Genomic DNA, 23,495 nt, shown 5'->3' on the forward strand with positions numbered 1-23,495 from the left:
CACTACTGTAGACTTTTATAGTGATGAGGCATTTTAAAAGCAAGCCAGGAACAAGCAACCCTAGCTGTTAGCATATAATGAAGGCCAGCTTCACTTCAGATGAAGGGATTAGAATTGAATTCATGAAGACACATACGCAGCATAGCTATCAATAAGACTTGACTTTGGTTATTAATTTGGTGGGGCATGTTGTGTATGTAGCCAGGCTAAATTGATTATTTTAGGTTTCAGATACGTTCATCATAAATTGTGATGTGTGTTTCTGTCATGCTTTAATGGAGTTTTTGCTGAACTATATCAAGGGAGAAATCGCCCTTTGTGAACACACAAATGTATTCCAGCTTGCTCCTAAGCATTTCAGTTAAACTTCTAGATACCATATTTGTCACTAGTATAAGATGTTGGGTTTATTTTAAATGCTTGATGTTGGCCTCACACTGATCTCTGACTGGGTGAGTCCATGCTGCCAACTTTTGAAAAGCCCTCTTGCCCATTTTCTCTCTGGTTAGAAAACTCCTGTCCCCCACAGCTCTAAATGCCCACCACTTGGTATTTCCAGCATGCATGTGCCTCCTTTTCCAGGTCCCCCCATTAAAGTTGTTGCTGTTTTGGACTTTCAGGTAAAAGCCGGTTCTGTGAAACAGGAGTTTGAAAAGCAGGATGAGCTGAAACGTTCAGCAATGAGAGCAGTTGCTGCTTTGCTAACCATCCCTGAAGTGGAGAAAAGTCCAGTGATGGCTGAATTTTCTTCTCAAATCAGAGCCAATCCTGAAATGGCTTCGCTCTTCGAGAGTATTCAGAAGGATTCTGCTTCGTTGTCCACCACAGAATCCATGGAGATGAGTTAAAGTTCACCCTGTCTTTCCATCTCCCCATCCCCATCACCCTCCTGTCCCCATAATGCATTGCGGAAATGGATTTCTTGTAGGCAGGCTAAGAAAGAATGTCTTGGAGCTGGGCTCAACTGCAGGAGCCATATAAACCAAACACAAATTGGCTGCGTAGTTCCAGCTGCCCAAATGCAGGCGTCTGCTTCCTCTTGCTGAATTCTAATCTTGCAGATGTGGCTAAGGTAAAAAGCCGTTGCTAGGAGGGAGTGAAATACAGTGCATTAAATTCTTCAGCAAGTTGTTAGATGGGAGGAATGAGACCATTTAAATTTGTTTTAGTATGGTGCTGCAAAATGGAACCCTCCTCCCAGAATGATTCCCCACCACAGCGCCTTGTTTGGAATAGTAGCATGAGGGGGAAAAAGCTTCAAGGTGACTTAGTTCTCATTTTTACCATTGCACATGCACTTTGCACCCCAATTGCCCTGTCAACAGAAGGAATTTCTTTATCTTTTCACTAGACAACAGTGGCCAAGAAGCTTAGTCTTGTGACAGAACTGGCCACCAGTTAAGTTTCACTGTCTCCTGGTGTCAAAATTGCTAGGTCTAAAAAGAGTCTTCACCCTAAGGTGTTAGCTAAATGAATTGTCTGCTATAAGCTGCACACGCTATTTATTACTTACAATTTCTTGACTTTCCCTGTAGGTCAATGCATAAAGCAAGAGAACTGATCCTTAGTTACCTTTGTGGAGGCAGGTGGATAACAAGGCTTTTCCCCCCTTGATTTCACTATCAAGGAGTTTGGCTGCACAAAGTGTCTCTGAAATCAACTGTCTTCCAAAATGGAATGTCACCTGCTAATTACATTTTAACCTTCCAGAGTCGTCTTTATCTTTAATCTGTATGTGCAACAGCCTCTTTCCCTTGTTTAAATTGCCAGCAGTGTTCTTCTGGGTGACCATTGGATACCAAAGCACTGATGTATTCCAAATTTGTCATCTTAGAAGTAAAATACAGCATGTTGCTGTCAGACACCTGCATTCAGTACTCTCCTATTTTTGCTAGATATTTTGTATTGGGCCACTAAATGAGAACTTGCAGGAACGTAAGTGCTTTTCAGAAGACTAGAACCTTTGCACATCACTTAACGTTATTTTAATGGTTTTGCTCAAATCCTACCCTGCCCTAAGAAGTGATGGATGCAGGGAAAGTTCTTTAACAATAAGCGATGGATAGAGTAATAGTAAACTACAGAATGAAGCCACCATGACACCTCTTGTAGCCATGGATTTGTACTAAGCTTTCAGTTCAGGGCTTTTCTCCTTGTTTTTGATAAGAGTGGTTGGTGTGAAACATTTGAGCTGGTCTATTTATAGTGTGGAGTGTGAGAATTTCCATGCTGTATGAGTGGCATCCAAAGAAAATAAAGAGAGATGATGAAGCTGTTACCTATCTGCTACAGAACTTATGTGGGGGTAAAATAACCATTATTTATTATTACTTCTGGATTGCACATTGATCCCAATGTTCTTTCCCCACCATCTCCCCTTCAAATATTGAGGGGAAAAAACAACACACTTCAGAAGACCCTCCAAGAAGGCAATACAAAACAAGGTAGGCTATCTCTGCATGTAGAAGGACTGAAAGCAGCACATGTAATATGTGGTCTGGTGGTATAGTACTTTTTTTGGAGTTTCATGTCCAGTTCCCTCTACCTAGCAGCAGGGTGGGGGTAGAAGTGGTAAGGGCATATCTTAAGTTGAATTTAAGCTTAGAAAGCTTGATTCCATGTAGTATGCTTTGCAAGAGGACAGGCTCTAGTAGAGGAAGAGGCGTTACCACCACTGCATGTGCTAGCCTTAGCAAGCATCAGGTAGTGCTACAGCAGGCAGTCACCTCCATAACAATGGATTAGCTGGTTCAAAGAAGGTGTATTTACAAGCCCATTTTCTTAGTGCAGTTAAAATAACTCCAAGACCTGCTCAGCTTCAAAACATAGGATCACAAAGGGGGAGGAGGGTACCTTCCCCTCCCCTGCAATCTAGTGTGACCTTGAGGTAGACAGTCACTTATAGTTTTTGCTACACAGTCTCATTTTCCAGGATGTTATAGAAAGGAGTGTCAACATTCTAGTTTGAGTAGTATAGAGACATTCAACCACCCCACACCACACTGGTTGGGTATTTTCACATTTTATTAATACAGCTGCATTAAACAGAGGAGCCAACTCATTCGTTTTCCTCACTGCGCAGTCTGGCATTTGGATTGGTGATCTTGATTGCAAGCTGTGCTGCTCTCTCCACAATTACCTTGCGGTTCTTAGAGGAAACGTTATGAGCAATCTCTGCACAGTATGACCTGCACAATAACAAAAGTTAATCTAGCATCACAAATGCCCATCTACACAATAACTAATATCTTAATAGCAGACAGCAAAGCCAATTCAAGCCTTAGGTAACAAGAATGTTCTTGTAGGTAGCAACAGCCAGTTGAGAACTAGTGGTTCTCAACCTTTTTCCTACTGGGACCCATTTGCAAAGGTTCGTGGCTTGCCCTGATCCACATCCCTGGCCCCGCTGGTGCCCTCACTCCCAAGCTATAGCCCTGCTGGGGGAGCACCCAGGTGCCCCAGTCCCATTTGAGCCAGAGTACACTGACTGCAGCAGCTCCACTCATGCAGGCAGCAATGGAGTGAGCTGGAGGGGAGGCCTGTAGCAGCCCCTGCCCTAGGATGGTACTACCATAACATGCCCTGCCAGGCAGCCTGGTCACAGCCTATTCTGGCTCCTGAGCAGCGTCTCTCGGCCACTGCAAACACCCAGCCTGGCCTCATCTTTCTCATGCACCCTGCCCCCTGCCATGGTCTCAGCACTTTTCCAGGATCAACATTTCACAACCTGCACCTTGCAACCCTCTGAAATCTTGCAACCCACTTTTTCCCCCAGAACACCCACCAACACAGGCTAGTGCTGGGCTAAGCAAGCACAACTCTAGTACAGACTGCTGAGTTGTATCCATTTACATCAGTGGTGACTTAAGCCAGGAGTCTGTCCTCCTCTAGACAGTTCCAGTTCAGCAAATTTATTTTCTGCTCACGAATCACTATAGTGGTACATGCAGAAGTGTGGATCAAAACATCCTGTATTGCTGGAATTATCTGGTCTATTTAAGAGGTTAAGAAGTTATTATTTAACAAGTTCTATGAGACTTGTAAAATCTACTGGAAATAGGTTGTGTATATTAGTGCCTCTACTGCTTTTGCGTTTTTAATTAAAGAAAAAGCACACTTCCAAAAGGAAACTATAGTTACTGTTCTTTAGCTTCTCACTAGGACTAGGCAGTCAAGGTGACCACATTAAAATTGATCTCTAGCACTATTCTCTCTCAAAACACAGTTTGTAGGCAACACTGAAGTGAAATTCAGCCCATTGTAAAAATCACACCCTGGATTCAGATGTTACCCAACACTCCACCATCGTGAATTACTTCATTAATACCCATCTTCAAAACCTGATAAAAACAGAGCTCTTTAAATACAATCTCTATTTTTTTCTGCAGAGGACCATGCACGCTGACTAGAACTATTTAAAGTACTTAAGACAGCTCAACAGGAAGCAAGTCAGGGTGATCCAACCAAGTTCTGCTGCTTTCAGGCCACCTATCTGTCAAAGTCAATCCACCAAAGACGACCTCATCCCCTTTAACTAGCCACCATTTTTCTATCTTAACACTGAAGGCTTCCCTAGTCATTATTTTGCCTGCTTCCAAGAACTATGGGTGTAAGTTGACAGAAGTCATGCTTCAGTTGTGGTCGGAGAGTAGCTTGGAGTGGATATGATAGCAGGAGGGAACTGACTGCCTGCTCCTCAGCAGTCTGAGGCATTAGGGACCAGGGTTTAGTACTCTTCAAGGCCAGTCTCCTGCTTTCTGCTCCAGGTTAAATGCTAAGGGGGCAAGGAGGTCGAGCATACTTGGACAAGTACACTTGGCTCTAGGGGCCTTGCTGCTGAAGTTTCCTGCATTTATAGCATGGTAGTGCCCCAGGGCTGCCACTCCTGGGTAGGCTCTAAACACTGTATAATGACAGGCTACTTCCCTGGAGTCAAGTGCAGCACAGGGAGGTAAAAGCAGGGCCCAGCTTGTGTAAAAAGGCAGGGGAGTGGCTCCCTCTCTCCAGCATTTACTCAGCTGCTGCTAGATCTTGGTCATTTCACTGTACTCCTCCCCCCCCATTACCAACTTACCTCTGGCCCCAACCTCCAGGTCTGACCACTGCCACAGACCAAACAGCACAGGCGCATCTAGGCAACCAGCCACCCACCCCTCTTAACAGGGCCAAAAGCCTGTCTTCACTTACTTGTTACTCATCATAAGCACTTCGAGCTCCTTGACATTGTGGACCAGGAACTTCCTGAACCCAGTGGGCAGCATGTGCTTTGTCTTCTTATTGCTACCATAACCAATGTTGGGCATCAAGATCTGGCCCTTGAATCTCCTGCGGACTCTGTTGTCGATACCTCTTGGCTTACGCCAATTGCGCTGGGAATGATGCGAAAACAATGTTTTGACTCAACAGCATGCCCAATGTAACAGCCTGGCTTTAACTGCACATCAAGCAAACTTGATTCTTTGCAGAGCCAAGCCATCCCCCGTTCCCCCCGTGCGATTCTTAATTGCCCCTTCACACACGGTGTTTTCTGGGCTTTAACTCAGCATCCAACAGCTCCCTGGGCAAGCTCTGCCAGGACTGAACCAACTCTTGGGGGAGACGGGCCTACCTTGATCTTGACATAGCGGTCGGACTGGTGGCGGATGAACTTCTTGGTTCTCTTCTTGACGATCTTGGGCTTCACCAGCGGCCGGAGGGCAGGCATAGTGTCTGTGGGGGTGGCCAGAGGGATGAGGCAGTGGCAGAGACTTCCCCGCCTGCACCCCCAATCTTTGCCCTAGCCCAGCCTCTGCACGGCCCAGTGTCCTGCAACCTCCCCATTAGCAGCTGCAGCCCTGCTGCTAAGGGGGCCCCCAAATAGCCCGTGCTAATAGTGCTAATGGCCCGGGCTCCGCAGGGCCTGAATCCCGCAGCCCCCACACTTAGCACCAGGGCGCATGCGCTGTAGGGCAGCCGAGAGCTACCGGGCCCGGCCCGTGGCTCCGCTGCGGGCAATACCGGGCGGCAGCAGCGGGGGTGCCGCCCGCAGCGCGGGGGAGGCGCCGGCAGCGGGCTGCGGGCGGCCCCGGCACAGGATGGCGGCGGATCGTACTTACCGGCTGGAGCGCTGCACCTACCGCGGCAGGCAGCGCGGAGAGAGGGAGGGGGCGGCCCGCGGGGGGGGATGGGAACTCTGCCGCGGGTCCCGGCAGGTCAGTGCAGCCACGGGACGCATGCAGCGGAAGGGGGGAGTGTGGGCAGCCGCGCGGTCCCCAGGTAACAGGGGACCTACGCGCAGCTTCAAGGCGGTTTGCTGCAGGGGTGGTGTCGTCCACGGCCACACGTGGGTTTCCCCCCACCTACAATATCAGCAGGTAAGTTATACCAAGCTGCCAGGACCCAGCCTCCAAGCACGGACGGCCATTTTTGCGCAGGCGCAGGAGGGCGGCGGAAGCTGTTCCGCCAGTATTGCTGCCAGTACCTGAAGCTCCTACTGGCACGGTCCGGGTAGTGCGGCATGGAGCCGGCTGGGTGCGCTGTTCCCCTCCTGCGCCCCGGACAGGAGGGGTTGGTAAGCTAAAGGGTGTTTGACGTAATTGTTTTAACAGTGACGTGATATAAACGTCACTCTTGACATAATCAATACCATGTGCTGTACTGGCTTCAGTCCCTAGCTAATGATCTGCCATGCCTGAGGCTTGGGCCCCTGCCCCCATGACATCTATTGTGCAATTGACTGGTGACTCGCACAAAATGGTGCAAAGTAATGATCCTCCTGCCATAAAATGGTCACCCAGCTATAAAAAGAGCCAGCCGCTACAGAGTTAGTGCTTGAAAATGTGTAACAACTTTATAGCTTGTTTCTGTCCAGCTTTAATTTGAACACGTGGCAGGACCCTTGGAGAGAGGAACAAAATTTGATAAATTTCATCTAATGCAATTTTCAACTTGGGTTGACTCGTCAGAATATCATTTTATATTCTTCACTTGTGTGAATGATGGTCTTCTGAGATCAACTTGAGGACTAGAGGTTGCTGGTAAGTGCTTGGTGTTTGCCCTAACCATAATGTACGATGCCTGGACTAAAATACAGTAAGTGGAGCCCAAGCATCTGGCAAGATTTACAGCAAAAAGGCTGCTGAGTCCAGTTCTCATGATTGCTTTACATTTCTTCAATACTGAGGTAAAAGAAAAAAAAGACCAGACTTTTGTTAATCCTTTCCCAGTTGCTCAGAGAAGATGCTACTTATTCATGCCCCACAAATATGTCCCATTCCTTACCTGTGTGGCAACAGAATACGTTGGTACAAAAAGGAACAAAGCTATCTAAGATCAACAACATTTCCTGTGACATCACAAATAATTCCTTTTTTTGAAAGAGAGCATTCCCATTCTTGAGCTGAGGCTGATCTTTACTCAAATGATATGCATCTTTGCACACCTTTCAAAATACCTTTGTTTGAACGTGAGCTGGTTCTTTTCAAACCGCAGGCACTCAGCGTATCTCCGCCTCGCTCCTCAGGTGTACAGATGGAGTAAGTGCTTGGTTCAAAAACAGGCTAATTTGGGACATGAACCCTGTCATTCCCCACCTAACAGCATTCCAGTGCCTGCCACCAGGCTCAGCTCCCCAGGAGAGTATTTCTGCAAGGTACCTCTCTGAAGTCATCCAGGCCACTGCTTGCAAGAGCATTTCAAACTCCCCGCTTCAAAACTCTGATAGTTCTTCAGCCCCATCCCAAACTGAAAGTGAAAACATACAGTTAACAGCAGCCTGTCAGCATTGGAGCTGTGCACTCTTATTTGTCCCGTAGGTGCCATGCAATGATTTAACAGTTCTGGTCATCCAAAAGACAGTAGGCAAGGTCTCTACATCCAGAACATCCAACAGTCTGGGGTCCACTACAGCAGCAGAACAACTCCAGCCCTAAGCGTGAAAGTGAAAACAACTGTCCTGATTAACCTAAACTTTTTAGGAGCTATAAGGTGAGGTACCTTCTCAGGGCACTGGGCCCCAGATCATCCTATACTGTTCTATAGATTGCTACTAGTTCAGGGATTACAAATACAGGCATGATGTTCCTCTCCCCTCTCCACAAGTCAAAGCTTTACAGCTAACCAAGCTTAAAATTGTGCTTGAAGTTCAGCACGTGACCGATTCGGCCTTACATTTACAGGTTCTCACCTCACATTTACAAACTCCTCTTCAGTGGTTTCAGATGGAGATGGTTAACACTGAACTAAAAGCTGTCCTTTGGCAAAGTAGAGCTACAGGGAAATTTCAAAGCTACAAAATGTTTGGCATGACAGTATTTGTTTAAACAAATGGATTCAGATTTTCCTCTATTTCTTCACCTTTTGTGCCAGTGGAAAAAAGGAGGGGAGATAAAACACAATGCAAGACAAAACAGAACAATCCAACACTCTCCTCTTTTACTTCCTCTTGAAAGAAAGTGTGGAAACATCTAGGGAATGGAAAATCCCACTGCTTCATTTTTTCCATGTATAAGTATGAAAAAATCTGAAGTGTTAAGTGCTTGACACGATAGAGATATTCCTTCCCCCCTGCCTACACAATCCAAAGCATCCAAACAGCCTGATTTAAAAATCCCTTCCTATTTCAATGGCTTATGTCTTAAGATCATGTGTCAGTCACCCTAATTCACCAGCACAAACCTGGATGATGGAACTTCATTTCTGATGCAGAGAAACATCAGAGCTGTGGGGAAAATGAAGTTGGTATTGCCAGCTAGGAAAAAGTTTGCCAAGGAAGGAAGTCCTGTATCATTGTGTCAAGCACTTAACACTTCAGTTTTTTCAAGGTTACATATGCAAAAATTGAAGCAGTGGGATTCCCCCAACTTTTCCATTCCCTAGATGTTTCCAAACTTTCTTCCAAGATGAAGTAAAAGAGGAGAGTGGGTTTTTTTTGCATTGTGTTTAGTTTCACCTCCTTTGTTCCACTGAAACAAAAGGTGAAGAAGTAGAGGGAAATTTGAATCCATTTGTTTAAACAAATATTGTAATACCAAACATTTTCTAGCTTTGAAATTTCTCTGTAGCTCTATTTTGCCAAATGACAGCTTTTAGTTCAAATCCCAGAGGCAGCTGGAAGCAGGAAGAGGGAATGATGAGCAACTGTGCAGAGTCTTGTTGTGATTCTGGGCTGCAAATCCCAGAGATCTTGGGGGTGCATGAAGAGGAAGCGAATACACAACCCATGCTGACTATGTGCCAGAGAGCCATGCTCTAGCACCCCCCACAAGCTCCTGGCTTGAGCCACTGCAGGCATGTGGGCTGCATTTCCCGAATCAAAAGTGAATGTCCATTCATCTGCTTATTGGTTCAATCTTTGCAGCTTAGACTAACCTACGAAGACAGAATCAATTCAGCCTTGGGTTTTTTGACTATCTGTACTTAACCCAAAGGAACGTAATGGCTGTAGGGACATAACAAGGATTTTGCCCAGAGTTCCAGACAAGTTATTCCTTACTTTAATACAATGCAAGGCTTTTATTATAGGCAAAAATTATATTTTTTTTCTATTTTCCTCCTTTGTTGTCTTCACTGCTCTGGGTACCTGTCTTCAGTCAGAGTTCTGTCTGGTGCCTCCACCTCTTCTGTAGCTCAGGGGCTGTTCTCTGAATAGCTGACCTACTCACCCTGCTCCAGGTAGGCTTGTATGACCATGGCTGGCCCCACCTGTTAAAAAAGGATGCTTCTCCTGCCCCCCATTTCCCACCAGATTCAAAGAGTGTGTCAGAATCTGTAATCCTAGAAATAGACAGTGCTAAATCTGGTTGAATTCTTGGATGCTGGGTAGTGACCCAGGTGGTCACTTCCAGTTTTATGCCTCTCTATTCCTGTGATCAATGGTTTCCTGTACCATTGAGTTCCACAGCTTAACTGCATCTTGTGTGAAAAAGAAATATTTCTTTTATTGAAGGGTTTTGTCTTTTTCACTTTTAAACAACAATGAATTTCCACTTGCAAGCCTTGGAGAGCAGAAGTTCCCAATCTACCTTCCTCAGGTCATATTCTTATGTCCCTCCTTTTTCCTCTCTTCTCTTAAGATAAACACCCTGGTCTTCCTGTAGTCCATAGGAGAACTGTTCAGGAAGAGATCATGAAGCTTTTTTTGCCACAAGGCTGTGAAGTGCTGGTTTCTGTTTCAGATTAGCTTTGAAGTCCTGGCTCCCCAGAGGCATTTCATTCTTTGTTCTCTTGCCCAAATTCTGACTCCGCTCAGCTGGCTGTAGCTGTATCATCAGCACCCGTCTCTGCGCGTGCTACCTCCACTGTGGTTCCTAATCCCTTTTCTGGCTGAGCTGGGAGTCCACAGGAGAACTGTCCCAGGCTTTCACCCCTTCTCTGTTCTTCCCTGAACCAATGTCCAATCTGGTAAACATGGAAGACTAAACAACCTCCCACCCCCATACAACATGGCTGAAAATCCCCACTATAGCCTGAGGTCTTTAACAAGGGAAATTTTAAAAAGGTGGAAAAACCCACTTAGTAAAACAACAGAAGGAAAACATTTTCTACAATAGGCCACATATACACTTAACTTCTCTATTTCGTTACTGAGCTATGCCAGTTCAGGTACTGATTGAAAAGTATTCTTCGGAGAATTCAAGCCACAATCATTTCACCAGCATTAATGAACGGAATATTCTCAACGTCTGGATCTTGTTTCAGAGAGCTGCTATCTAATCCCCCGGGAAAGCTAATCCAGCAACAGATCTATGCATTGTATTCCACTTTTTGTTGATTTGGTTATGACCTAAGCAGAGCAAGTTTCCAAGGAATTGCAAATACGTATTGGGTTGTATTTCAAGGGGCACTTTAAAACAAAACAAATATTCCAATGATAGAAAAACTCCCCACACTGCCATTTGGTGAACCAAATCTAGGCAAGCAACCTTTCAGGCTGGTTCCAGCCTCACCACCTTCTCTCTTGTATACTTTCTCTCTCCTGTCCCATCTTCAGTTCTGTCATTTTTCCACTTGTGGAAGAAAGGTAAGTGAAATGGGTAAGCAAAAACATTCTAAATAAAAAATAACAACCTCACTTTTAAGGGGGATTCTCTCTATTCATATCTTTAATATCAATCTTTTACATTTTCCAGGCAGTTCAATGCCTAATTCAAATCAGGGGAAACTGGAGGAGCTGTATCCAGATTCTGCAATCAAGTGATGCTGCAAAGTCTTTAACTTCTCCTCTTTGTTAAGTTCCCAGGTTTGGTTCAGCGCATGCCCAAGGCGATCATGTTTCTCAGAAGTGCTCTGCTGGGAATTTTTCTTTTCTGCATTCTCTGGACAGAAACTACTTTGGCTGGCTCCAGTTTTTTAAGCCCTGAATACCCAAGGACACAGGTAAAATTAAGAATATTCTTCTCTTGTTAATCCAAACCACTTTCCCTTAGAATTACCACTTGAAACCAAATGACTTTATGTTAAAGCAATACTCAGAAAAAACATCAATCTGCCTCAGCATCACAGGGGATAAGGCCTTTGAGATTTATCGCAAATGAGCATGAACCATTAAGGCTATATCTGCACCTGGAAGATTGGGCCCCTGAAGTGTCTCCAGCGGTAATAAAGAACTAGAGGACTCTGATAATTTTCTCACTGTCTATCCCCATTCAAACCAAGAGAAAACAACGGGAGAGGAAAACGACTTCCTCTAGTGAAATAGTTTGTATGGCAAACTGTAGGCGTTCAATTTCCCAGCACACACCCAGGTCTAATTGTTTGTCTATGGAAAAAAACAATTTACACTGGGTTACTTTTCAGCAGCAAAAAGATGCTAAGAAGCTTACCACCAAATTACACCGCCGGGGCACAGAAGGAGTTTTGGATACAGATGAAAAACAGGCAAAGGGAGACAGCAATGAAATCGAAGTTAAGGTCTGTATTTTGCAATGGATTCAATGAGGCTGGGCGGGTGGGGTGGAATTGTGGCTTTTTTTTGTTTTATATCATCACACAGTACAAAATGCAGTAGAAATTTGTCACAAAAGGTAACATATATTCATAGCCAGTTTGAGCAGTTAAAACGAGCACTCAGGACTAAATTGTTGATAATCTTAAAATCTGAAGAGGCTGAGAAATATTGCAAAAAATACAACTGCAACCTGCTACTAACTTAATACCAACATTTATTTTCACTGTAGAATTCCTAATATTTTACTGTAGAATTGTTTTCTTTCAGTAATCTCATACTTTGTTGCAGCATTTGCCCATAGCAGCTGTCCGCAGAAATCCCTGTTCCTCAGGTATTGAGTAATAATTATTTCAGGACAAGTTGATGTTTGGAGAAGACAAACCTTCAGACATTTCAATTACTGTACTTTTTTTGAAGTTAGCATGCAATCTGCGTGCACTCAAGAGCAGAAAGAATTTGAAGCCTCTTTAAAAGGTACAGTTAAGCCATTCTTTTAATTTGGTGTTTTCGTTTTAGTTCAATGTCCCCTTTGAAATTGGTGTCAAGATAACAGCAGGACAGTACCAAGAGTACGGACAAGAGCTCGAAAGGATCTTAGAGGACATTCTTACAGGGGACCCTAAAGGTACTTTCTGCACCATCAGAGAAAGATAAGATTGCCAGGCAAGCTTGCCAAAAGGCTCTTACCTATTGTGGGATACTAAATCTGTACACCAGGGATCAGCAGCCCCTGGCACACGTCAGAGCGTGGCATGTGAGGTCATTTTGCTTGGCACGCCACTACCCACCCGGACTCCAGACAGCTGCTGCCAGCCACGCAGCCTGGGCTGCTCCCAATAGGTAGCTGGGAGGCTACAAGCCCTGCTGCAAGCAGCCTCACTCCATGGCTGGCAGCAGATACCCAGTCTGGGCTGGTTGCAGGGGCAGCACCAGCGTCTTCCTGGCGGAGGGGTTATGCTGCTGGTGGGAGTGGGGTGGGCTCAGCTGTGCAGGGCAGGTGGTGGTGGCCCAGGCAGTGCTTTGAGTGGTGGGCTGTGTGGCCCAGGCAGTGCTGGGAGGGGTGGGGGGTGGCAGCCCAAGTGGTACTAGAGGGGTGGCTATGGGGTGGGGGGCCTAAGGCAAATTTGGAGGCGCACGTGCAGTCACTGCCAACACAGAGCTGGAGCCATGGCTTCGGAGTGCTGGCATCAGCTCTGCTGTTGGCAACTACATGTGCACCTCGAGGCACAAGTTGGGGAAGGGGCCTGAGGCAGCACACGCATGCATGCCTGCCTCCGCATGGATGGCAGTGGAGGGGCCAGGGTTGCACTGCCCCAGCCCCACCACCATGCTCCACACCTCCAAGAGAATGGGGAGGGACCTGGGGTTGTGCTGCTTTGGGCCTCTCCGCTGCCACGAGGGGTGTGTGTAGCCACCACTAGGGCTCTGGAGTCCGGGGCACAGGGGCACTGCTGGGAAGGGCTTGGGGGCATATAGCCACCCTGGAATTCACCATAGGGCCTCCCCCCTGCCCTGCACCACCAGGGCCACTGCCACCCACCCTGCCCCACTCCCACCCAGGTGGTTAGTGCTTTTCTCGTCTCTATTTTTCCTCTCTCCTCGTCTTCTATTTCTTCTCTTTTTTCTCTCCTTTCTCTTTCCCTCCCTCTTTTTCTCTTCTTTCTCTCTCTCATCACAACATGCTTAACAAAAAATATACACAACAAAGGTAGTATATGAAATTTTATTCATTGTCACCAGGTTTGGAATTTTTAGAAAACCTGGTATTTACTGTAAAAAGCAAAAAAAAAAAAAAAGCAACATTTGTAATCATTAACTATATTAATATGCAGCGTGTCCTGCCATGTACCTCCCGCCCCGGCTTTGTTTTTCTGGCATGCTGGCACTCTGGCCGCTTACAAGATAGACATTGCAGTTTTTTTGGCACTGGCCAAAACATTGCCTACCTCTGCTTTACACTATGATTTCACTATAGCCATTTTGGGTGTCCACTATGAAACCCTGTAAAAGAGCCTATTTTTCAGAAACTGAGTAAGGAGGCTTTAAGTAACCTGATGTTGGGGACCAAAATATGAAAGTACTTAAAAAAAATGAATCACAAGCCACTTTTGAAAGAAGTCAGTATTCCCATATGCCTTCAGCCAGTATCTTTTTTTTTTAAACGAGTAAAAGGCAAACAAAATAATTTTGGATGCAAAGGAGGCAAATTGGCTGACTACACCACCACATCAAGATCAGTCGTCTTATTTTTGTGTTTGAGACCCTTCATATTTCTGCCTTTCCCTGTTCATCCACTCGTCCTTATTGTGTTGGCTCTTCACCCCCTATTCTGCCGACAATGCCAGCTTTCATCACTCAGTTGTTTGTTCTCACTATAAATGTCTTTTCACTGTTTGCCAACACCTCCTATAAATGGATCTGAAAAGCTACTTTTACTGTCCTTCAAATCCCTTCTCAAGCCCTATATCTTCCAAGTCACATACATAAGTCTGCCACTATCACAGCAGCAAGCATACACAAACCCAAATCAGTGTCTTCCTCTCCTTCCTCTTCTGACAAGACTACATTGACAGAAGCCAGATCTTGGTTGGATTTCTGGGAATTACAATATAAAAACCAAAATAAATCTCTGCCCTTTGCCCTTTCAGAAGTCCAAGTGGAAAACTGACAGGAGTTGAAGGACACCAGCAGCACATGATGACTGTATTACAACAAAACTCTGCTTTCAAGTTGTGGACCTGAAAAATATTCTTTTAAAAAAACAGATGCCTGGGGCTGAATAATTTACATTTTTTAAATCATTTGGGTGAAAACGGATCTTTTTGGGAGGGAGGCAAGAGATTAAATAACTTGGTAAAGAAAACCAGCAGCCACCTGACTTCTAAGTTGTTTTTACTTTTATTTTTTTCTTGATTGTATCACACATGTTCTAGGATGTGTTTGGAAGTCATTTGAACCTTTTCTACAAAGGGAGGGAGGAGGCCTGTGTATGCTTCTGCAGCAGAAAATAAAAGTAGTATTGAAACTGCAGTAATTTTTTGCCAGTTCTAAGATTATGTGAAGAACTAGATGCAAGTTTCAGTCTCTGCTATACACATCAGCTTAATATGAGGAGCTGCACATAATAATCACCCTCAGTTAGCCTAGACACTTTACTCTGTTGTTGATGCATCTGTTTCAAAGGGCATCACACCCTCCCACACCTTTTTTGAAGTTAGTGAGAATCTAGCTGTCATTTTCATTAGAGACAAACTAGTGCCCTTAGTGGTTCTACAAAGAGAACATCAAATTGTATTTTCACAGTGTAAAAGGTATAAACTGTCCCTCTCTTGAATGCATCAGGCACATTCATGAGCGAGAGCTGCCCTAGGAGCAGGCAGTCCCCACTACTGAGATATACTCTCATGCAGTAGGGAGGATGGTTTCCCACTCAACTCTTTCCCCTCAGTTGGCTGACTTAAGAGAGACCATGTGCCTTTAACAATACTTTTAAAAGGAATACTTAAAAAAAACCCTATATATTCCAAAACCTTCATATAAACCAGGAAGCAAGTGCCTAATCGATGCTAACATCAGAATGGAAAATCTGTGAAGCAGAGGGGTGGAGTGGAACTTGCCTTCATACCATCATTTCAGGGTTCGGAAATGGGTTTGGAATTCCTGCCTGGAATGGAGGCTGAGCAAACAGGCAGAATCAATTTACACAAATGCATTTAGCTTATAGAGACCCATGCTAATGATTTTGCAGTCTCTTAGAAATGTTTATTTAACATTTTTAAATATTTAATTTTTTTTTAAAGTTGCAACTGTAGTTCCAAATATTATTAAAAAAGTTACTACCCCTTGTTAAAAAGTCTTCTGAATGCAAAGATATGAAATAGTTTAAAAAAAAAAAAAAAAAGAATTCTACAAATAAAACCTGGTTTGAGAACTGTATTTATCAAGGTTTTTGGCACTTCTTTCACAGAGGCACTTGTCTTCACAACAGTTTGATCGCAGCCCCACAGAACCACCTTTGGGATGGATTTCCACAAAACAAAATACAAGTCAGGTTAAAGAGGGTTGTTGTAATGTATAGCCAAGCTTCGTTTCTCCTGAAATTAAAACCCACCGCAGCCATAAAATTATGTTTAGGTGGATCAGCTCTAGCAGTCATAACATTTTGCTAAAAAAGGTTTAAAAGCTTATTTAGTACCTATAGCACATGCTCTTCATTATACCTTTCAAGGAAGGGTCCATACCTAAACAACACCAGCTTAACTGTGTACAGCGTTTTCATTGTGTTGTGCAAGGAACGGGGTACAGTTGTGCATCAAATTCTCTGCTTCAGTATGTTCTCTTTACTGCACAGTCTCAGCAGTTAGGTGGTTTTAGAGGCTATGGTTGATGCCCATTCACCCTTTGGGCTCTAGCTGTCCTTGAATCATTCAGGTCAAGAATGGTTCAGGGGTTACAAGCTATTTAACTCCTTTGAATGGACCAATACCTATAAAACTGGATAAAATTCCACATTTCCCAACACTAGTTCTCCTTGTCTTCACCTCAAGGAAAACTGATCTCACAGACACTGGCACCTTGTCTGGGGGTGTGATCCAAGGGGAGGTATGGCAGCAGGAAATTAAATGGAGATGTGAAGGGACATGGATAAATAGAAATGTGTAACTCTTATGAGGCAGGTGGATATGACAAGTCAGGAGGGGCTAACTGTCACCACTGGGATCACAGTCACAGGGTGTGATGTAAGTGTGCCTTCAGAGTTTCTCCCTGTTCAACAGCAGTCTTCCCAACCTAGGACTTCTCTACCTTAACTAGCGCCTTCCTAGACATCATAGAGACTCTTTGTGTTCTGCCTTAAATTAGCCAGGGTGAGGGAGAGTGGTAGGCCTTTCAGATGGGTGATCTCTCTCACGGTGTGCAAGGCGAGTCCTGGGTGAGAATACTGGCACATGCTTTTGGGAACCTGCAAAAACATTAAAGAAAGGGCAGAGTCAGGAACAGTGAATCGCTTCAACTCTGCAATACTCAAGACTAATCAGGAGTTACCTTCATGTTAAGCCTTTTATTTGGGCCTGGACACTTGTCAGAAAGTGTCTTTCCATAATGCTGTTTGATGCTTTGGTTCAGCTTTTTTCCCAGAGCACTTCATAAAAGCAGCTGCCAGCAAATAATCCACATAATAGCACAAGAGGCCAGAGAGGCTGGAATATATCCCCATCTTAAAAGGACAGCAGAGAAGACAGAACTTCCATTTTTAAAGTTCTGTCTGACAGACCAGTGCAAAATTCAGTACATCAACCATAGATGGACAATGGGCTGATTTGGTCCTGCTGGAATCTGCATCTAGGATGCAACAGTGTCTACAAATTCAAACCTGAGGGTTAGGTCCTATTTGTAAAGAGAAGCAGCTACCAGGCAAGAGAGGCTAAAATTTGCCTTCCCAGCCATACACTTTCTGGAAACCAGGGGCAAAATATAGGCCTACACATGCTTCTAGCTGCTTGTTTGTAGATGTCCTATCAGTCAGCCTCAACAGGACAGAAAGACCTGTAATCAACACTGGAGAGAAGAGTTACTGAGCATTTTATAGAAACATTCTTACCTGTCTTGGAAGGAAGTATGGAGCATCTGTTTCTACAATTATTCTGTTCAAAGGGATTTTCCTAACAGTCTCTCTTGCTTCAGCAGCAGATGAATAGGTCAGCAATGCAGTGAATCCCACCGAAAGATTTGGGAAATGCTTTAGCAATGGCTCTAAGACATTGTAACCGCCAGTAAAACAGTGCCTAAAGGTTAAGAAAGTGTCGGTTATTCTCCAAGGTAACAACGGTCAGTTCTGAAAAAAGGTGACAGAGGCCAAACAAGGAGATTATATAGTAAGGATCCAAAGAATCCTGTTTGTGTGTTTACGTATTTATTTTACAAATCCCATTTCAAGTCTCAGTGTCCCAGGGGAATGGATTCGCAGCTTATGCCAGCACCGTCCTGATGTTGTGGAAGCAGCCTCAGGCAGGCACTGGCATCAGCTATGAACATGGCCAGCAGTTTCCAGGTGGGGATTGGGATGTCCCCACCCCAACTGGGGCTGCAGCATGCCCAGTTCCCCACCCCACATCCACAACTTATGCCAGCACCCACCCAGCCCTTTGGAAGCAGCCCCTGGCAGGTGCCAGCATCAGCTGTGAACATGGCCAACGGGTTCCTGGTGGGGATCAGGGCATCTGCCCAGGTCCACAGCTAACACTACTGTATCAGTGTTGGGCAGAAGCAGTCCTGCCAGCCTGACTAGCACAACAGAAACAGCTATGCCCACCCAACACCATGCAGCAGCTGGAGCTACTGGCTGTCTATGGGCTGGATCCTGTGAATTTGTGGCCACCTGCCTGTGGGCCAGGTACAATCAGTTGGTGGAACGGATTCAGCCCACAGACTGTACTTTTCCAACCCCCCCGTCTAAAGGGAATAAATCACTCCTACATATCTTAATTTAAAAATTACTAAAATCAAAATGGATTAGAGAAAAAAATGTTTCCTCTCCTCACAGATTTTTTTTACTTTCACTCTGTTTTCAGTTTCCACCCCCCGCTCAAAGTCACATTCTTCTGTGTGAGGGAAAGAAAACCTATTAAAAACTTAGTCAAATTTCTACGTATTTGATTGTCATTTTATTCATGGCAGTATTAATGATGACCAATACTGAATCAACAGCGTTTTTTAATATAGTGAAGAGAGCTAGCTACCTGTGTATCTTGTAGTCAGTGGGCACAAACTTTTTCATGATCTTCAACAGATCATCATCTGCCTCTCTGCAATGTATTACCAAAGGTTTCCGTAAGGACACCGCCAGTTGTAGCTGCCTTTGAAATACCTGAATAAAAAATAAAGTCAGAATTAAGACAGCCTTAAGTTCTACTGGAATTATTATAATAGAAAAGAAAATACGGAGGCCAGGGAGACAGAGGGGAGCACTTTCTTGAGCTCTGTTGATTTCTAGTAAATCTACGTTTTAAGTCAGGACCTTATCAGAGATGGCACAGAGGTATGATGGCAATGGGTAGATGACATTTCAATCATTCTGTTCTTTTAATAGAAATTTAAATTCCCTGAACCCAACCAAGTTACATCTACACTTTCAGATACACTTCCCCACAACTGCCATCCTCATTTAACAGATGGCACAACTAAGGTGCAGAAGTGTTACCTGACCTGCCCAAGCTTCTTAAGGAAAGCACAAGCAGCTGGGATGCAAACTGATTGTTCTTGATTTTCACTGTTGTCCATTTAATCATGTTGCTCCCCTGCTGTGTTATAGGGCACTTTATCCAGATATCCAGGTATTGGCATCTTACTCATGGCCCAATTCACACAATGCTATCATGGTTTTCTCCTACCCTAAAGGCAATGTAAGGCTATAAAGCTATCCCACCATATGTATGGGGAAGAAAGGGCTAGAAATTCACAGGCAGAACTTAGAAATAAGCACAAATAATTTAATAAACTAGAAGTTCAGCTCCTTACTTTGTGCTGCGTGGATACATCTGTAGAACACTTATGAGAATAATCCAGTCCCATTTCTCCAAAGGCAATAGCTTTAGGGTGCCGCATGGCCTGTAGGAGGCTTCTTTCGTGAAATTCAGTGTAGTAACGTGCAAAGTGTGGATGACAGCCAAATGCTCCCCAAACCATGTCTTCTTTTAACAAGTCCTCCCACAAAGAGTCCCTCAGAGTGCGAGGGTCACAGAAGTCAGTTATACAGCCTTGAAATTCTTTGGGAAAGGAGCTGTGGTAAATCCCTCTAAACTTTGCAAAGGTACCCTTAAAAGACAGCTTGGAATACAGCATATCCAGATGGCAATGGGTATCAACAAAGCCCTCCTCCAAATATTTAGGCAGCTTATCAGGCACTTCCCTGTTCACGTATTCATTACTAAAAGAATCCGACAGTCGGACTCTACGGACAATGGGAGCACGGGATCCCACTTCCTCCCTAGATCGTCTACTTCTTTCCCTGCAGACCACAGAAGAATCATAGGAACGTGATCTCCAATGTCCACTTTCAACTGGTGACTCTGCGTCTTCAGATGCATTGAAAGAAGCATTTGTTGCAAGTTCTACAGAAATGTCACAGAGAGAATTGGTACCTGAGCCAGTTAGACAGGAAGTATCCTGGCTGGGGCTCGAAAACGCACAACACTCAGGTGGTTTGGGACTACTTGTCCAGCGCCCGACAGAGTCACCCCACATGCAACTATTCACATTAGTAGGATATGTTAAGTCATCACTTAAAGTTCGTGAAGTCTCCAAAATTTTTGGACTATTAAGCTGTGGAAGTGAATCCTCCTGGGAGAATCTGGCCAAAGATTCTACATCTTCCACATCAGACCAATCGCTTCCTACAGATGGGTCCTTCTCTGGCATTTTTTGCTGTTCAAACTGTAAACCAAAAGGCAAAAATCACAATAGATCAACAAAATAAACTTAATTTTGTGGACAGTGAATTGCAAGAATATCAATTAGGGCCCCACTATGTGTTCAAATTAAAGCTGGATAGAAATCAGCTATAGAATTGTTACATTTTTTTGTGATAATTACTTTGCATGTGTGGCTGGTCTAAATGTATTGCATGATTAACCAATTAGTTGTATGATAATTACTTTGCACATATGGCCAGCCTTACTTGGGACATGTGGCGAGTCAAATTTATTGCGTGATTAACCAGTTAATTGCATAATATACGTAACACACAGCAGGGGCCTTAGACACTTAGCTTTATAGACCAGCTGTAACTTACCAAGAACACAGCAATTCCAATAAGCACATCAGTTTCAGGGTAGACTAACGTATCTAGGGTAGAGGCCTAGAAGAATGGGTAAAAAGGGGCAGCAGAAACTTCTTTCCTTTCTTGTGTCCTTGTAACATTGTATTTAACGTAATTCAGATTCACTGGAACCTGATACGGCCATGCTGCGAGCGCTTCCACTAGGTCCTCAAACTTGTTACCTCTGGGCTGTCAACTGTGCACTGAAATATACTGACAATCTTTAAATACTGTACCTTATCACTGCCTAATGCAGAGAGGTATACTTTGCCTTGAGTTCAGCTACTCTGGTGCCTGGAATTTTTCCAGCAGAAAATAACTCATCCAGGAACTGAGAAACTAAGAAAAGATGCCTTTTGCGCAACCATAACTCTTTGTTGTCTATATCTTCATAATCAGCATTTCAGACTTCTACATTGCTTAGACTACATTAATGTAGAAGACAACTAACTACAGGATTACACATAATATGAGAGGGTATCAACCAAGGCGTGCTGGACTCTGTGTATTACATGGCAGCATAGCTAAACTTCAGTGCATGCTAACAAGGGTTACCTTCCAAACCTGTACTGAGTCAAATAAAAGTGCCTCTGCATTCATATTATGTATTGAGGAAATGGAGGATAGCCCTTGATTTCTATCCTAGTGGCACTATTATCTAGTGAGCAAATCGAGACATATTTTCAGCAGTGGTCACTTATTAGATTGCACCCTGTTGAAAGAGTTATTTTGTCAGAACTTTTATTTTGCTCATTTAAAATTTTAGCTAGCAATATCTCCAATCCCATGCCAACGTGTCTTACTCAAGAAACATTATTTCACAGCTCAACATGTGGACTCTCACCTCAAGGCCATCTTCTGAACTCGAAGAGGGCTCATCAACAAATACAAGCTTCGAAGGGGGTTCTGCTATAACTGTCCTCTTGAAAGTCACAGGCTCTTTCCTGGGGTCACTCAAAATGGCAACTGACCTAGCACAACTACTTTCATCTGTGGCAGTTTTCTGTCCATCTAAATCTAGTGGGAGATGCTGATCTTCTTCAACCCTTGGAGCTGTACAGAAGCTTCTTGAATTGCCACCCAACTGGCAAGGCTTTTTTCCATGGTCAGGGCTTTCAGTCTTAACTTCATCTGATGGAGGTGCTGCCCTTCTGGGCTGTTGGTTTATCAATTGCCCAAACACACCCTGGAGAGCCTTAAGATATATTACTGTTGATCCTTGGTCTCTCATTCTCTTTTTCCTGTGACTTACAGTCTCTTCTTCTGAAGCACCCTTACTTTCAGTCCTTGGTGCCAAGTTACAGTCTGCATCATCCTTGGATTTATTCTCAATCTGTGTAATAAATGAATAAACTATATTACTCAGTTGTTCATTAAATACCAAGTCATTTTATCAATCACAAAGCATTTATGATTGAGGAGTACTGGACTAAGAATTCCTCTCAGGATATGACAGAGGTGACTAATGTGAATTCAGGGAAGCTAATGGATCCAGCATGTGATGGAATGTCCCGAGACCTATAGTTTGGAGACTACACCTACAAAAATCACAATCTGCTGCTTTTTCTGAAAAAACATATCCAGCCTTTTGGCTTCTGGATAACTGCAAAACCAGCCTAGTGGGCAAAAGCAGAAGTACCTCTCTGGAAGAGGATTACTTCTCGCCATTGCCCCTCTATACACCACGTACTGTTTTTACCTGAAACACTTTTGAATAACTTTTTATTAAGTCCCTAGGAGCCAGTTCTCCTCATTACATTTTCATTTCGCTCCTTTCTGCAAACTCAGGGGACTACTACATGCTAAACATTCCTCCAGGGGGCTGTTACTCCCATCTCCTTCAACATGTCTTGCTTTTGGGGTAACACCACTGGGGTTTCTAAATTAGCTTGTCCTAGTGAAGCCACAATGATACTATTTGGAACGCTGCATCTGATGAAGTGAACTTGGGTCCACAGAAGTTTGTGCTCTACACATCCCCCCTACATATATATATGCATGTACACACATATAGTATATATATGCGCATGTACACACCCCCACACCATGCATATGCACATGCCTATCCACATGCACACACGCCACATATGCGCGTGCCTATGCAGGTATGTATTTTCAAGCGTACACACACACTGTATCACAATGGTGGACAACATAGAGCCTGCAGGTCGGATTCAGCCCACCAAATGGTTGTACTGAGCCCATTGGCAGCTGGTGAACTTAGCCAAATAATTACCCATATACTATATATACGTGTGTGAGCATGTGTGCATGTATGCACACACATATCATGTGCGTAGCACCACACACACACATTCCCCACAGAGAAACATGTTTGAGCTGCAGTAGAGTTTGCCCATCCGGGATAGACCTCATCAGCCCTCTTCAGACACCCGGATGTGATGATCACCAAAGACAACCATCCTCAACTGCCCGGGACTGCTGAAGTCACCCCCCCATATACATGCACACACACCTGCGCGCTACATATACATATGTGCAGTATGTATATGTGGGTATGTGTGTGCGTGTGTGTATACATACTTACATACACACACACACCTATGCACGCGGGTGCATGTATACGTATATATGCAGCAGCATCCATATGTGTGCGCGCGCACACTCACACGCACAGCTCCTGTGTACGTACACGTACACGCACACGCACACGCACACACACACGGCCACGCCCGCAGCGACCTATCCGGGCGGCTCTCGGCTCCCGCCGCACGACCGCCCTGTGGGGGCAGC

General features: G+C 44.4%; 4 protein-coding genes across 8 annotated transcripts in view; 2 read left to right on the plus strand and 2 right to left on the minus strand.

Annotated features, from left to right (window-relative positions):
- Nucleotides 1-2,278, plus strand: part of LOC109288927 (cullin-associated NEDD8-dissociated protein 1-like) — a 31,026-nt gene extending 28,748 nt beyond the window's left edge. For all 3 annotated transcript variants that reach the window (XM_019504667.1, XM_019504668.1, XM_019504669.1), the window contains one exon: nt 621-2,278. In XM_019504667.1, the coding sequence (XP_019360212.1) occupies nt 621-848 (228 nt within the window). In that variant the 3' untranslated portion in view covers nt 849-2,278. The remainder of the gene's footprint in view (nt 1-620) is intronic.
- A 728-nt stretch (nt 2,279-3,006) lies between these two features.
- Nucleotides 3,007-6,175, minus strand: RPL32 (ribosomal protein L32). Its single transcript, XM_019504673.1, has 4 exons — nt 6,096-6,175; nt 5,609-5,709; nt 5,188-5,369; nt 3,007-3,188 (listed from the first exon to the last, which is right to left on the minus strand). The coding sequence occupies exons 2-4, from the start codon at nt 5,702-5,704 to the stop codon at nt 3,059-3,061; spliced, it is 408 nt and encodes a 135-aa protein (XP_019360218.1). The 5' UTR covers nt 5,705-5,709; nt 6,096-6,175; the 3' UTR covers nt 3,007-3,058.
- Nucleotides 6,139-14,956, plus strand: GHRL (ghrelin and obestatin prepropeptide). Of its 3 annotated transcripts, none has more exons than XM_019504672.1 (5): nt 6,139-6,353; nt 11,212-11,355; nt 11,776-11,889; nt 12,443-12,551; nt 14,575-14,956. In XM_019504672.1, the coding sequence occupies exons 1-5, from the start codon at nt 6,213-6,215 to the stop codon at nt 14,592-14,594; spliced, it is 528 nt and encodes a 175-aa protein (XP_019360217.1). In that variant the 5' UTR covers nt 6,139-6,212; the 3' UTR covers nt 14,595-14,956. The 3 variants fall into 3 exon arrangements, with proteins under 3 accessions (XP_019360217.1, XP_019360215.1, XP_019360216.1); XM_019504670.1 differs by lacking the exon at nt 6,139-6,353 and adding an exon at nt 10,619-10,999; XM_019504671.1 differs by lacking the exon at nt 6,139-6,353 and adding an exon at nt 10,619-10,999 and having other exon boundaries at nt 11,779-11,889.
- Nucleotides 13,636-22,409, minus strand: TATDN2 (TatD DNase domain containing 2). The gene is made up of 6 exons (XM_019504577.1): nt 22,284-22,409; nt 21,586-22,074; nt 19,442-20,356; nt 18,664-18,791; nt 17,526-17,709; nt 13,636-16,886 (listed from the first exon to the last, which is right to left on the minus strand). The coding sequence occupies exons 1-6, from the start codon at nt 22,407-22,409 to the stop codon at nt 16,746-16,748; spliced, it is 1,983 nt and encodes a 660-aa protein (XP_019360122.1). The 3' UTR covers nt 13,636-16,745.
- Between the last annotated feature and the right edge of the window lie 1,086 nt (nt 22,410-23,495).

The sequence above is a fragment of the Gavialis gangeticus genome, unplaced genomic scaffold, assembly GCF_001723915.1.
Source record: "Gavialis gangeticus isolate Ggan-Ray unplaced genomic scaffold, GavGan_comp1, whole genome shotgun sequence".
Lineage (NCBI taxonomy): Eukaryota > Metazoa > Chordata > Crocodylia > Gavialidae > Gavialis > Gavialis gangeticus.

Excerpts from the sequence above, each read along its gene's own strand:
- RPL32 (XM_019504673.1), bottom strand. The coding sequence starts at position 5,704 with ATGCCTGCCCTCCGGCCGCTGGTGAAGCCCAAGATCGTCAAGAAGAGA. Across the intron at positions 5,370-5,608 it reads ACCGCTATGTCAAGATCAAG|CGCAATTGGCGTAAGCCAAG; the intron begins GTAGGCCCGTCT and ends CATCATTCCCAG. Across the intron at positions 3,189-5,187 it reads GTGCTTATGATGAGTAACAA|GTCATACTGTGCAGAGATTG; the intron begins GTAAGTGAAGAC and ends GTTATTGTGCAG.
- GHRL (XM_019504670.1), top strand. The coding sequence starts at position 10,847 with ATGATAGAAAAACTCCCCACACTGCCATTTGGTGAACCAAATCTAGGC. Across the intron at positions 11,000-11,211 it reads TTTCCACTTGTGGAAGAAAG|TTCCCAGGTTTGGTTCAGCG; the intron begins GTAAGTGAAATG and ends CTCTTTGTTAAG. Across the intron at positions 11,890-12,442 it reads GCAATGAAATCGAAGTTAAG|TTCAATGTCCCCTTTGAAAT; the intron begins GTCTGTATTTTG and ends TTTTCGTTTTAG.
- TATDN2 (XM_019504577.1), bottom strand. The coding sequence starts at position 22,409 with ATGGCGAGAAGTAATCCTCTTCCAGAGAGGTACTTCTGCTTTTGCCCA. Across the intron at positions 22,075-22,283 it reads AGCAGCAGATTGTGATTTTT|ATTGAGAATAAATCCAAGGA; the intron begins GTAGGTGTAGTC and ends TTTATTACACAG. Across the intron at positions 18,792-19,441 it reads ATGTATCCACGCAGCACAAA|GTATTTCAAAGGCAGCTACA; the intron begins GTAAGGAGCTGA and ends TTTTTTATTCAG.